The sequence below is a fragment of the Heloderma suspectum genome, chromosome 3, assembly GCF_057233095.1.
Source record: "Heloderma suspectum isolate Gila_16-S chromosome 3, 16-S_ref, whole genome shotgun sequence".
Classification (NCBI taxonomy): Eukaryota; Metazoa; Chordata; class Lepidosauria; order Squamata; family Helodermatidae; genus Heloderma; species Heloderma suspectum.
The window spans coordinates 327469831-327485012 of record NC_139460.1 but is presented as its reverse complement, the minus strand read 5'-3'; the positions used below and the strand labels follow the sequence as shown (position 1 = coordinate 327485012).

Below are 15182 nucleotides of genomic sequence, written 5' to 3'. Positions count from 1 at the left end.
TATGCACGTAGCTGAAGAAAGCCTTTTTGTTGTTTTTAGCATCCCTTGCTAACCTCGGCTCATTCTCAGCTTTAGCCTTCCTGACGCCATCCCTGCAATTCTGTGCTATCTGCCTGTACTCTTCCTTTGTTACTTGGCCTTCTTTCCACTTCCTAGATGTGTCCTTTTTTGTTTTCAGGTCATCCCTAAGCTTTTTGTGAAGCCACATTGGCTTCTTCTGTTGTCTTCCACCTTTTCTTCTTGTTGGAATTGCTTGTGATTGTGCCTTGAGAATTTCCTTTTTTAAAAGCTCCCACCCATCTTGGACTCCTTTTCTCGCTAGCATCGCTTGCCATGGGACCTTACTGATCATTGTTCTGAGTTTATTAAAATCAGCTTTCCTAAAATCCAGGGTACGCGTTTGACTACACTCGGCTTTTGCTTCCCTTAGAACCAAGAACTCAAGTACAACATGGTCGCTTTCCCCCAGAGTTCCTGTAACTGCTACTTTATCCACTGAGTCATCTCTGTTGGTTAGGATCAAGTCAAGGATAGCCGATCCTCTACTTCCTTCCTCTACTTTCTGTAGGAGGAAGTTATCCACCACACAAGTCAGGAATTTCCTGGAGGGGGCATGTTTTGCAGAATTTGTCTCCCAACAAATATCGGGGAAATTGAAGTCCCCCATTACTACTACATCATGCTTCCTTAAAACATTGGCTATTTGCTTTTCAAAAGTTTCATCCTTGTCTTCTCCTTAATTGGGTGGCCGGTAGTAGACTCTGACCACCAGATTCCTTTTATTCTTTGCTCCATTTATTTCAACCAAGATGCTCTCGATGAGGCTACCAAGCTCCTCCTCCTGTATTTCTGTGCAGAGATATGTATTTTTCACATACAGTGCAACCCCACCTCCCTTTCTGTTCCTCCTGTTCTTTTTGAACAAGTTATATCCTTCCATTGCTGTCTTCCAGTCATGAGAGTCATCCCACCAAGTCTCAGTTATACCTATCAAGTCATAATTTCCCTCCTGTATTAAGAGTTCAAGTTCGATCTGTTTGTTTCCCATACTCTGGGCATTAGTATATAGACATCGAAGACCATGTGCTTAATAGTCTGGCTTTCTTCCTACATGTGTCTGAAGACTATTATTGGGCGCTATCAGAGCTGTTCTCTCCATTGCAGTGCATGCACCTATGTCCATTGTTACCCCCAACATTACATCTCCCTTCCCCGTAGGATTCAGTTTAAAGCCCTCCTGATGAAGTTCTTCATGCTGTGGCCAAACACATTCTTCCCATCCATTGTGAGGTGCAACCCATCCCTAGCCAACAGCCCATCTTCCAGGAAGTATAGCCCGTGCTCCCAGAATCCAAATCTCTCTCGTCGGCACCACCTTCGTAGCCAGTGGGGTTGGAAGGGGCCTGTAAGACCACCAAGTCCAACCCCTTGCTCAGTGCAGGAATCCAAGTCAGAGCATCCCTGTCCAGCCTCATCTTGAACACCTCCAGTGTGGGAGAGCCCACCACCTCCCTAGGGAATTGGTTCCATTGTCGTATTGCTCTTACAGTCAGGAAGGTTTTCCTGATGTTCAGCCGGAATCTGGCTTCCTGTCACTTGAGCCCATTATTCCGTGTCCTGCACTCTGGGATGATCGGGAAGAGATCCTGGCCTTCGTCTCTGTGACAACCTTTCAAGTACTTGAAGAGTGCTATCATATCTCCCCTCAGTCTTCTCTTCTCAAGGCTAAACATGCCCAGTTCTTTTAGTCTCTCCTCATAGGGCTTTGTTTCCAGTCCCCTGATCATCTTCGTTGCCCTCCTCTGAACCCTCTCCAGTTTGTCTGCATCCTTCTGAAAGTGTGGTGTCCAGAACTGAACACAGTACTCCAGATGAGGCCTAACCAGTGCTGAGTAGAGGGGAACTAGTACTTCACATGATTTGGGAGCTATACTTCTATTAATGGTGCCCCAAATAGCATTGGCCTTTTTTGCAGCCACATCACATTGTTGGCTCATAGTCAGCTTGTGATCAACAACAATTCCAAGATCCTTCTCGCTTGTAGTATTGTTGAGCCAAGTATCCCCCATCTTGGAACTGTGCATTTAGTTTCTTTTTCCTAGGTGCAGAACTTGGCATTAGCCTTGTCCACCCATAGCAGCCATTTGATGGTTGTGCCCCAAGAATTTCTCCAATTTCCAGGTGTGCTCATGGGCCCCAAGGGTTGCCTAGCCCTGCCTCAGCTAGGCACAAGACTAAAAACCGAGCGCACAAAACCACATTGAAAAGAACAGTAGTGCTACTCTCACTCGGCTCCCCTTCACTTGAGCTGGGTTGGTGTTGTGAAACATTGCCTTCTTGAAAGGTGCAATTCTATGCACGTTTAGACAGAAAAAATGTCCTACATCTCCCAGCGTTCCCCAGCCAGCCAAGCTGGCTGGGGAATGCTGGGAGTTGTAGGACTTTTTTCTGTCTATATATGCATAGGATCGCACCTTAGGTGTCTACTTTCATTTCCAAAGTTGGAAAGTTGGGGATGGAGTCATTCAGGGTCCTCATTAGCCATGACCAACTGTCCTTTTGTTTCAGGGTATTCTACTGGCTGGAGATGGCTACAGGGGGAAGACATCACCTCACACCCCCAATGAGAAATTCGAAGGGGCCACTGTTCTCAAAGCCCTCAAGGTGTGCGGTTTGCTGGAGAACTTGTTGATGGACTTGCTCTTCTTCTTCCCCAGTCTCTCCGCATTCCTGTTTTGGTCCTTACCTGATCTCACTGTTGTATTGTTCAGTGGGGGTTGTGGGGAGAAGAGGTTCACACATCAGGGTAGCTAGCAGCTAAGCTCTGGAGGGCCCACTGGGAAAGTTAAGAGCCTAAGCAGAGCTGTGCTGGATCAGACCGAGGGCCTCTCTAGTCCGGCATTCTGTTCCCACAGTGGCCACCTAGATGCCCCAGTGGGAAGCCCACAAGCAGGACATGAGGGCAAGGGCATCCTCCCACTCATGCCCTGGCAACTGGTGTATTGCCTCTGACACTAGTGGAAGCATGGGGCCATCATAGCTAGTAGCCATTTATAGTTTTCATGAATAGGAGGGAACAAGTTGGACCTGCAACAGAATGTTGTGGTACGTCCTCTCTTGTAAGAGGAATGTTTTTGTTCAGGGGACCAGACAGATATTTCTTCCCAATCTGGATGTTCCATTCCTCCCCTCCCTATTCTGTCTTCCATTTTTCATTTCTAGCAGTCACTCTACATTCCATGCCTACTGAACATGCTCCCATAGTTTGCCCTTACTTAGAATCATAGAATCATAGAATAGTAGGTTGGAAGGGGCCTACAAGGCTATTGAGTCCAACCCCCTGCTCATTGCAGGAATCCAAGTCAGAGCATCCCTGACAGATGGCTGTCCAGCCTCGTCTTGAACGCCTCCAGTGTGGGAGAGCCCACCGCCTCCCTGGGTAATTGGTTCCATTGTCGTATTGCTCTAACAGTCAGGAAGTTCTTCCTGATGTTCAGCCGGAATCTGGCTTCCTGTAACTTGAGCCCATTCCGTGTGTTATACTTATTCATTATTAACATTATACTTGTTAATGCTTTCTCCCCCACACACTTCTGCAAACCTCAGGGTTCCCCCAAGCCCACTGATCCTTCCCGCCTGCTTCTCAGTGGCCCCGTTTTGGCCACAAGCCAGGCAGCACTTACCAACTGAGTTTGCTGTTAGAAGGAGCAATGCAGTCCTTCTTATCCATCACTGTGGGAGAAGCTCAACATCTTCTTGATGGGTGGAGGTGGCTAATCATGGAAATAATGAGATTGTAATCGTGTGGTTTGCCTGCAGTTTGGCTACGAGGGGCGAGTTCCTCTGAAGAGTGCCCGCCTCTTTTATGACGTCAGCGAGAAAGCCCGCAAAATCGTGGAGTCCTACTTCCTGCTCAACTCCACCCTCTATTTCTCCTACACGCACCTGGTTTGCCGGACGGCTCTGTCAGGTAAGGCTCGGATGGGAGTGCCTGAGTTGACTCTCACTTGACAGCCTCTGCAGCCCCTTACAGCACTAGCCCACCCCCTCCCCGCCTCCATGAATCCATCATCTGAGCAATTTTTTGTTATCATACAGTAACACACCCAGGGATTTGGGAGAGAGAGAAAAGGAGGTGACCAGGAGGCCCTCTGGAGATGGGCAGTGACACCCACACATTTTGACCCCACCCCAAACTGTGCCATGTAGTTTCCCCCCTCAGCCCCCCATTCCTCCCCCAATTGAGTCGCAAGTCGCCGCATGAGAATGCTTGGCTCAGCCCTCGCTCTGGCCCAGAATAGCTTCTGCCTCCAAGCATGTGGCGGTCTTTCAGCTGCCACAGGGCTCTTCCTTGGCTTTGTTGTAAGAGACTAACCTGTCTCTCTCTCCCAGCTGAAAGTCACCTTCCTCTGTCCTCTGTAGGCCAGCAGGAGCGGAGGAATGACCTGAGCCACCCCATCCATGCTGACAATTGCCTCCTGGACCCTGAAGCCAACGAGTGCTGGAAAGAGCCCCCTGCTTACACCTTCCGAGATTACAGGTAGCTGTGGGCACCCGCATCCCAGGGGGCGTGAAGGACCCCCTCCCTGCAGATTCCCTGCTGCTGCATCATCTCATCTCCAGTTTTTGCCTTGCCTGACCACAAGCAGTTTCATCTTGGAAGTGGTGCTGTGCTGCGCCAAATTCTTGCAACCATCTCTTTTTGCTGTGAAGGGCACCATTTCAGAGGGTGCAGAAACGTTTGTAGGGAACACCCCCAAACTTCCCCTCTGTCCTCCTCCTCCTATTTGTGCCTGTTGGCAGCCATGAGCCTCTTGGTCTGCTGCTCTTTGCAGGGGCGGGGGGGCAGGGAACTCTTTCTGTTGCTGAGCAAGTGATGTGCATCCAAATGCAGAGGTCATTCTCTGCATGGCATTACTTTCAAAAGGATCTGTACATGATTGCACATCCCCAAGCAAAAGAGCATCGGCCCCCAGATTCTTCAGCCATGACAACACCACATCATTCCCCCTTAAGAATAGTTTCACATCCCTACATCCAGGGGAGTGCACAACAAATGCAAAAAAAGGGGAGGCCTTGTTTCATGGGGGGGACCATTTATTAAATATATATTAAATACTTAAATACTTATTAAATATGTATTAAATATATATTAGGCACTTATCAAAGGTATTTTAACCCACCCTTCATCCTAAAGTATCAGGACAATATACAAGGGACATAAAACCCCAAACGTGCCACACTACTCACTCCCATCTCATTTATTACATGTCTATGCCACGCCACAGCCAAAGCTCCATGGGTGGGTCACAAAGATCACACAGCCGCAACTTCTGCCTCCCTCACCCTCAGCTGACTACTTGGGCAAAGTGTTGTCTTTCTTTAAACTGGACAGTTGGACAAAAAAGAATAACTAACCGTTGGGGGGCCAGACCACTCTTCCCATACCCCCAAAGGCATTTGTTTCTCCTGAATTCCGGGGATCGCTCTTTATTTGTTGTTCACAAAAAGACGTTTTTCTCCTTAACCTTTGTGAAAATGCACAGCAGGCTTCCGTGCGTGTGTGCTCGGAGAGTACAGAGCAGGGGCGTCGAATCTCTTTCCGCCTGAGGGGCAGAGCCAAAATGCCACATATGCCCCAAATGCCACCATATTTTAGCTTAAAACTCTTTCTGCCTGTGAATGAAAAGCTGGATATAGTTGGCACAGTGGGGGGGCGGTGTGCATCTCCCACCAAGCATCAATCTGTTCCGGAGATGGTCTCTGCTGAACTGGAGGGGCAGAGTCGAAGCGGGGAGTGGGCTTGATTCTCTGCTCTCTCCCATCAAGTGCGCAGACTGTGCCGAAAGAAGGGGGCTGTGGCCAAAGATCAGGGTTCTCACTTGCACCGTGAGCCGCTCAAGCACAGCAGGCTTCCTCCTGCCGACATTTGCCCTTTGGCTTGCGGAGAGCAACAAGGATGGAGAATGAAGGGGCAGACATAGCCCGCCCTTCCCTGCTCTCCCTGATGCAGCCCTAATTGCTGAGGGGACTCAGATGCCCCAGCAGGGCTTCGGTCTAACTAGCTGGGAGTAGTGATGCCACCACGGTTAGTGATTAGTCAGCTCTAATTTTTAAAAAAACAATCATGTCTGTTCATAATGGGCACTTCGTAGCAAGGCTGAATCAGTGTATTGCAAATGTGATACTAAGTTTGGAATTTATTGCAAGCTTCTGAGCATGTGCAGTAGAGTGGTACACAGATCCCCCCAAAAGTTTCAGTCATCCCACCACCCTGACCCCCCCCCCCCTTTCTTGAAGCACTCTCAGTAGCTGCTCTGGCTCTGAGGAGGACAACTCCATGGAGTCCATATTCATGCCAGCATCGCATGACGTCTTCACGCAGGCAGGCCAGGTGAAAGCAACTCAGCCATGTAACGTGGTGACACATGATGTCATGCCATCGTGATTCCAAACTACAGCTCCCAAGATGCGCCTTGATATGGCGCATGTGCAAAAAATCGTATGCATGTAACGGGGGGTTGTATTAAAGGACAACTCTCATCCGAGCTCACACGGACGAATCCGTTACTTTCTGAGTAAATAACAAATTCACTCGGGTGAGTGCACCCATCTCTAGTTGGGAGAGGTTCTCAAAGCAGCTCCTCGACAGAGCTGAAGGACTTGGCCAGCTTAAAGTCTCCCTCCTGCCCCTCTCCAACACCAGGTCTAAAATAAGCCACCACCAGGAATAATAAGGCTAATAATAACAATTTGTATTCGTATTTATGTCGTGCTTTAGAGTTTTCTCAGTGCTCCATATACATTATCTCAGTGATCACTACAAGTTGTCGTTCTTCACTTCCAGTCCATAGACCATAAAATGCGAACAATTCAGTCACCAAAAGCCTGAGCCAAAATTAAAACATACACATTCTGTTAATACAACGTTAAATGTAACAGGATGAGCCTCAAGGTGACTCACCCCCACTTAGTATCTCTGACCTTGTCCGCACAGCCGTGGCAAGGAACTTGGCACTGTTTCCAGTCATAACGACAGAAACGGGAAACGCATCAGAACGCACAGTGGGAGTAAGATGAGCTCCCACATCCCTACAGACACGACAGTAGAGAAGCATGTGCGCGCCTGTGCCTGTTGGCCCGCCACGCCACGCCACGCGCCGACTCTCCAGTGCCAGGGCAACCCTTTCAGTCAGCCCTCCGTGACAGCGGATGGCAAAGAACTCAGCCTGGCCATGGAGAAGGCTCTTCAGTAACTGGGAATAGTTCATGTTGCCAAGTGCTTTGCAGGCCACAAATCAGCCTTGGGGTGCAAACCAAGATACGTTGGCAAGCAAATCCCTTTTGCCACAGCAACGGAGTTTTGGAAATCCCTAGTCATCATTACGATGGCCCCATAAGGAGGTCTGTACCAATGTCCCCCTGTGTGTGGGTGGGAGAGGGAGGGGAAGTGGGGAAGCAACCCACCGAATTCATGGAAGTAGGAAGATTTGAACTCATCCCTGCTCAGTCTCTTAGGCTGCTTTTATAAATGCAATTATTTTAGAGTTAGCCCCAGTGCACACAGGGGGACTTTCGCCAGAGAAGACCAGTGTAGGATGAGGGCATTCCATCAGGCCCTGTGACTAGCCTGCTCCTTATCTTCTTGTCCTAGCGCTCTCCTGTACATGAACAGTGATTTTGAAGGTGGCGAATTCATCTTCACCGAGATGGATGCCAAGACGGTTACGGTGAGAGACCCTCTTTCTGTATTTGGGCCGGTTAACATGTACAGGAAGTGGTTTACTGTGTATCATTGTTTACTATGGTTTACTATGGATAGTTGCCTTCCACATCACCACAAAGGTGCCCAGACTAGGAATGGGCAACTGTGTCAAGTCCACTTTCATTCAGCTCATTGGCTTTCCATAGCTACGTTCTGTCCCGTTTCCGCTGCAGTTTAGGAATGTGGAATGTCCACACGAAAATGCATGCATTTTTTCCATGCATGTTTCTCCTAATAGTCACATTTTATGCATACTTTTTCAAATGCATGCATCCCCACCCCAGCATATAATGATTTTGTGTGCCTTTGCCCCTCATACACACATTCTTCATGTGCATTTTCTAAATCCACGGACTTGCTTGCAACATTCAGAAAGTGCAGGTTTCAGAATGTGACTGTGTTCAGTTCCGTGGAAATGTCTGGGGGATTGTGAGCCAGATGAAATCCTCACCCATCCATGGCCCAAACTGCTGGAGTGTTCAGCCTGGTAGACAAAGTTTCCAGATTTGGGCCAGGTTCTCCTGCAGAGATGGCTGAAACTCCCCTGTTAGGAACATCGTCCACCTCTTTGGAAAGGTTACCGGAGCTCAGTGATCCAGCTGGCCAAACTATTCGAACAGGAGAGGAATGCGGTCATTTGGAAAATCCTCCAAGCCAGTGGGGCCAAAGAGCGTCTCAATTAAAAAGAACTTTCAAGTTGGACTGCGCTCGTGGAGAGGAATTCTCCAACCCTTTCCTCCCACCTGCTGGCCACGTCTGGAAGTAACACTTTAATAGTACAGAGCAGTCTTCGCCAAGCTGGTTCCCTCCAGATGTGTGGGACTTCACCTCCCATGTTGCAGTGGTCATGCTGCCTGGGAATGATGGGAGTTGCGGTCCCACATATCTGGAGGGCACCAGCATGGGAAAGGCTGTTATAGATCTTACCGATACATGGAAAATCCCGCATAGCTGCCTCTAAATTCCACTTGATGGGCAGCTTGTGTGTGTGCATGGGGGGAGGCGGTATTGCCCTCTTGTCCTGCTTATGGGCTTCCCAAAGGCATCTGGTTGGCTACTGTGGGAAACTGTATCCTGCACTGATCCAGCATTGTCCTTATATTTTTTTTATTTTATTTAAGCAGGCTTCAATAAAACCGAAATGTGGGCGCATGATCAGTTTTTCATCTGGTGGAGAAAATCCTCATGGCGTGAAAGCAGTCACCAAAGGCCAGCGCTGTGCAGTTGCCTTGTGGTTCACCCTCAACCCGCTTTACCGGGAAGTGGTGAGTGTTATCGCCTGACCTCCTCCTGCTTGACATTTTGGAGACTGCGGAAGATGGTCTAATCAAGGCAGGCCTTCTGGCCTCCTCTCTGTATATTGGTGGTGTTTTTCTGATGCTCTAATTTGGGAGGTACACACATTTTGTTCCTGTTCTTAAATCATGCAAATATGTCCCGTTCGTAACCCTGAACGCAAGCAGGAACACAATTCTCATGAATGTTTGCAATTTCCCTGAAGTTGTGTTCCCATTCAAAAGTGTGCACTTGTACAGCTGTGCAGTTTTGAACAGGAGCACTTATGCAAATCCCCCCCCTCCAACCCCAATCCCCATTTTCATAATTTAGCCCATGGGAAGAAATGTGCATTTTCAATTGGGAAAAATGTGCATTTAAAAATATGTATTTTGGGACGAATTGCACACTTTTAAAAATGTGCTTTTTTTTCAATTGGGAAAAATTGCACACTTTTTGAAATGTGCACTTTTCCTGATTAGAAAAAAAAACCCAGACCCTCGTATTTGGGAACACAAACGAGGCAGAACAAGCTTCACAGAAGAATGTGGAGGACCTCAGTAAGCTCAAACATTGCCAGTTAGCCCATCCCAAGTTCTAATGTACACCTGCTTTTTTTATGCCAAAAAGCGGCATCTAGCCATTTTACTAATCAATGAATGAATAAGGACAGGTCTGGATAAACAGTTCAGCATGCATGTAGCAAATTTGTTCCTGGACTGTACCACTTCATCATCTCGTAAAATGTGTCCTGGATGCTTCCACAGAAAAAAAGCCTTCATACGCAGGCCAGGTTGGAACACTCTCCCCTGGCATCTCAGCCCTGTTCAGGCGCTCCATCCCACAGGGGATGAGGGGAGAGGAAGACACAGTGGCTGCACTACCCCCTTCACTGCGTCCCCATTGCCTGGCCCCGCTGCCCTTCACATGTTTTTTTTTGGAGGGGGGAAGCTGTTCTATGTGTGTAGGCCCCTCATGCAACTTAGAGCCTGCATTTGTCGTGCACGCCCCCCCCCCCCCCGCCGCCTGTTTAGACAGGCAGGGCAGTGAGGACTGGAACCCCTAAATGGGGCTTTGGTTGGGTATGCCCATAGATTTTTTGAAAGGAAAAATATTAGTCCAGTGAGCCCAAGCCCACAATCCGAAGGGGTCCTGCCCGGGAACAGCTTTCGCTTGTGGTGAATTATTTGTACAGCCTAAAATGAAAAGTAATCATTTTACAGGAAGGTGGGAGGTTTTAAGGTTAAACACTGGGGAGCCTGCCTTAATATAAGACTTCATTTGTAATGGAATAAGTTTTCTGAGGACGCGATAGAATTTCCTTTTCTGGTGAGGCGGGGGATAGATCAGCAAGAGAACCTTACAGGGCTGGATTTTTGTTGGTTCCTGCCTCAAACATTTCTCATTTCTATTGTAGCATGAACAATGCAATGCCAGGGCAGTGGTTTGGACCAGCAAAAGCTCTTCCAAAAGTTTGATAGACACCATGAGGTGACGGAACCGGTTTGCAGCTGCAAAACCGTCTTCCCTACTTGAGACTGAGGCCGCGGCCGCCGGGCATCACTTAGACTAGAACGCTACTGCCACCTTGTGGTATATTTGAGGAGTTAACAAGGGAAATGTCGCCAATGTATACCATAGTTCTCTTTTGAAAGAAAATATGGAGGGAGTTGTAACTGTGATTGGACAAACTCTTAATTGCTGAAAACATATGCAAGCTTTTGTGTCACACAGAGCTCTTCAACAAGCTGCATGGAAGAGTTTTGAGTATGAAAAGGTGGTTGCTACACTCATGCTACATAAATAGTGGCTTGATTGCCATTAATCTCAATATACCTACCCAAATCCTTTAGTATTTCTGTTTTAGCAGTCTACATTACACACTGGCCTGGCTGGAGCTTTTTCACCTGCTGACCCCTACACTTGTCAGCTGTCCCACCCCCTCCAGCTTCAATTAGGGCACAATCCTATGCATGCCTAGACCCCCAGTGCTGGGGAATGCTGGGGGCTGTAGGCCTTTTTTCTGTCTAAGCATGCATAGGACTGTGCCCTTAATCCCCAATTAACTAGCTAGCCATGCATTGTGGCCAGATCAAACACTGCAGATAAGACCTTCACCACATCAAAAAGTGGGGTTGGAAGAGGGACTGAGGGACACCCTGGTTCCACATCCATCCCAAGCTGGAGTGCTAATCGCTTCGCTTTCTCCTTTCCCCCAGGAGCGAATCCAAGCAGATGAAGTCATCGCAGCCTTAGAGCAGGAGCGCTTCGGACACCATGAACTCGGCATCAATCCCAAGGATGAGCTATGAACCAGGCCACGGACACGCAAATTAAAATATTTATTTAATATTTGTTTTAAATCTTATCAGAACCCTTTATTTTTGTACAAAGTCTCAGTATAATTAATGGAAGGTTTCGTGGGAATGATAGCAGGGTTACTTTGCAACCCCCCACCCCCCCACCCTCGTGTTAGGCTTACTCCTGCTCCTGTCACTTGGGATTCTCCAGCACTTTTCTGGGCCCCTGCTCCAAGCTGTAGTCCATTTTTGGCTCCCTATGGTGAAAACTGAGCGTGCCAGAAGCAGGCTACAGGCCCCAACGCTGCCTCCTTTCCCTTGGAACGCCTGGCCTCTAATCTCAGTTTAGCAGGACTGCTCGTGTGTCTGCTAGGGAGGGACAGCTCTTTTTCACAAATACTCTGTTTGCTCTGACACATGCCAGGTCTGAGCCCCCTGGCATGAGAAGCTCAGCCACCCGCAGCTTCTGGCCTGTCTCGGCCTGGCGTCTAGGCCCTCACTGTGCAAGCAGCAATGGGAGCCTCTTCCAGTCTGCATGCAAATCCAGCCCTTGGAATCACGTGCATCAGGGCATGAGATCCGTCTTGTCTAAATCCAGAATTTTTCTCCCTTTGGACTTCTTTGTCCCTGGTGAAGAAGGAAGATTTGGCTCTGAATGTAAGCATGGCTGTGTTGGCTCAGACAAACCATCCTTCTGGCACAGCAGCCTGTCTCCACCCGTGGTCAGCCCTGTGGCCCGAGGAAGCACATAAGGAGGGCAACTTGAATGGGGCAGGGACAATCATTCAAGGGCCGAGCCCGTGCTTTGCATGCAGAACTTCCGAGCTTCAGCCTCTGGCGTCTCCAGTTAGCAGGATCACAACAGGGTAATAGAAAAGTTTCTTCTTTACTGGAGACCCTCGAGTTCTGCTGCCAGTCAGAGCAGAAGATATTGGACAAATGGTCTGACCCAGTATTGGTCAGCTTTCTATGAATGTGGAGATAGTCATCTTCAAATGCTTGTCTTGAGCAGGTGATACTTATATATTCCACCTCTCTGAACATGAGCCCCCATGAATTTATCAAATCCATTTGTGAAGGCATAATGTTCTTTGTGCAGCAGTGAGTTCCTTAAGTTAATAATACCTCGAATGAAGAAGTGCTCCTTTGTGTTCCTTCTGAACATGATGCTGACATTTCGTTGGAGGCCCCACAAATTAAACTTTGACTCTCCAGTGGTTTTGCAGGGGGAAAGAGAAATAAACGATGGGGGAGAGAGAATACCTATCCTTGAGGTGGGCATAGCTTAGTTACCTCTTTCTTTGGCTGCATGAGGAATGAATCCCAGTCCACAGTTTGGGAGCTCCTGATACTGTAGCATAGTTGAAGTTAAGCAGGTAGCAGCCCCGTCATTGCCCAGATGGGAGACCACAGGAATCCTCATGCCAGCTGCACTGAGCCCCAAAAAGTAGAGTGGGAGAGAGAATTCACAACAATATTACAAGTGAAATCTCTTATCTCTTGATTGATGTTGGCACACATCCGTTTCCCTTGCCAATTCACACAGGGCACAATCCCACCAGGACCATTTCCTGGTCAGGCTCCATGGAATTGAATGGGAGATACACAAGAGCAGGGCCACGCACTTATGCAGCTCCTGTGCATTTTAATGGGGCTTGTGCAGCAGATCCTTCGTGGGTGGCTGGGAGCATGCTCCCTGGGTCATTCCTTTGTGTTTCCTAGTCTGTTGCTCATATTTGCACCCCAAATCCAACCACCTGATAGTTGGGATGCATTTGCCCTTTCAACCCTTCTCATTGCCTCTGTGAGTTGGTTCACTGGTCTAAACATGCCGAAAACTCCTGTTCTTAATTTTCCCTGTCATAAAAAAAAGAAAGAAAGAAAGCTGGAATCAGACTTGGAATGCCCATCTGCACTGTCTCCACCATTCTCAGAAATAGGCTGCCCTGTGCAGGGGAAAATAACTGGAGCCTTGTCTGCACTGCAAGGGTGCTGAGGGGAATTTGATGTTAACCACAGAACTGTGTCTAAACCCAGGGGGAATAAACTAAACTCAGAAAACAGACTGGTGTGTTTTTCCTCTCTTTTATTTTGTCCCCTTGGTTCTCTGAAAAGCAACGTGGAGACTAGAAGTGGGAGGCCAACAAACCTGTATAGCCTTTCCCATGTTTGCAACAGAAAAAAATTATCCTAATCCATTTCACACTAGATTTTGAAGTTTGGAATTTCCTGGTCCAGCTTTCCCAAGCGAACGTGCCAGGGCAAGCCTGTGCTTCCTGGGCGGCACCTCCACCAGCGATGTATTCTGAGCTGGCTGCATGTGGAGGTTGTTCAGGATACATGACATCATGGCCGTCCAGCAGCCACCCCAGAGCTTACCAGGGAAAACGTGGATTTCCTGAGACTGCTTCAAGTCCGATTCTTTCCCTCAAGTTGGGTTCTCCCTGGTATAGTTGCCATGTGCCCCAGCCCCCATGTTGACCTCAGGTGTGCTGGCCCTGCTCAGGGGGGGGGTGCCTTTCTCCGGGTCAGGGAGTGTTTCCTGTCCCCTGTGGTTCCCAGCACAAACCAAGAAGTGTCTACTCAGAGGTAACTCCCATTGTGCTCACTGGGGCTCCAGTTCCTGAATGTCCACATCAGGCTCCAATTCTCCATTGTTTGCTTTATTGCCTTAGGAAGCAACTGATTCACAGCTTTGTTATAGAGATCCTGCGCGGTATCAGTTTGGTTAGAAAGGGGTGGTGGTTTCCCATGCCTGTGTCCCCCCCACTTTCCCCAGCACAAGCATATGTGTGTCTACTCAGAAGTAACTCCCATTGTGTTCAGTAAGGCTTGCCCTCTGAACGCCCACATCAGAATTTACAGGGATCCCCATGAATTGAAGTTTAAAGCCTGTAAAGCGCTTCACTGAACCTGCAGTTCTCCGTGGCTTGGTTTATGGCCTTAGGAAGTAACTACTTCACACCTTCCTTATAGAGATCCTGCGGTTACAAAGGGGGCTGATTTCCCATCCCTTTGCGCGCGGCCCCCCCGTCTTTCTCAGCACAAGCATATGTGTATCTACTCGGAAGTAACTGGACCTTCAGGGGAAAGGGGGGGGAGCCTCTCTTATTGGTAGAGCAGCCCCTGCCAGTCAGATGACGTTCATTCCAACCCCCACCCTCACCCAGAAATATGTTCTGTGAAGCGATTTTTACTGGTGCGGAGCACTCCATCCTGGAGCCCTGCACGGACCAAATTTCAGCAAAGCTGATACCTTAAAAAGAAATCTGGTATTCCTTCTCCTTCTGTTGTCATGGAGACCCAGTCCTGGGTCATCTCTTGTGTCTTCTCACTAGGTGTGTGCTACACAATTTACCACAGTTTTTAATTCCTTCAGCCCAATTGGATCTTCCCCCATTAAACTGCTGAGGTGCCTGAGAAGATTGATAGAATACAGCCAAGAAGTCTTATTCATGTCATTGGATGGACAGCTGTAGACGAAGACTTTTTTTCGTGTCATGTTTTGCCAGTACGCAGGAGCGTGCGTGTGCACTGGTAAAAACGCAGCACAAAAAGAATCTTGATTCAATCATACATGATGTCACGTTTAGGGATGGACGAAAGTCCCTTACCTTATCCCGCAGCTTGCTTCGCAGTGGGGGGGAGGAGCTCCGTTCCTCCCCCCGAAATTCTTGGTGGGGGGGAGGCACCCCATCCCTCCCTGCTGAAATTCTGGCCAGGGGGGAGGCGCCCCGTCACTCCGGCCGAAATTCTGGCCCAGGAGGAGGCGCCCTGTCCCTCTGGCCGTGAATCTCGTCTCCTGCCGGGACGCAAATGGCGGCAGCTGTAGCCGTCGCCGT

At 48.7% G+C, this 15182-nt stretch overlaps 1 protein-coding gene across 1 annotated transcript in view; it reads left to right on the top strand.

Moving 5' to 3' along the window:
- The window catches only part of P3H2 (prolyl 3-hydroxylase 2), a 132480-nt gene extending 119083 nt beyond the window's left edge, over nt 1-13397 (top strand). Inside the window, exons 10-15 of the mRNA XM_084847804.1 lie at nt 2569-2664; nt 3820-3970; nt 4423-4540; nt 7655-7730; nt 8890-9030; nt 11260-13397. Coding sequence (XP_084703930.1) covers nt 2569-2664; nt 3820-3970; nt 4423-4540; nt 7655-7730; nt 8890-9030; nt 11260-11352 — 675 coding nt within the window. The 3' untranslated portion in view covers nt 11353-13397. The remainder of the gene's footprint in view (nt 1-2568; nt 2665-3819; nt 3971-4422; nt 4541-7654; nt 7731-8889; nt 9031-11259) is intronic.
- The last annotated feature ends 1785 nt before the right edge of the window (nt 13398-15182 follow it).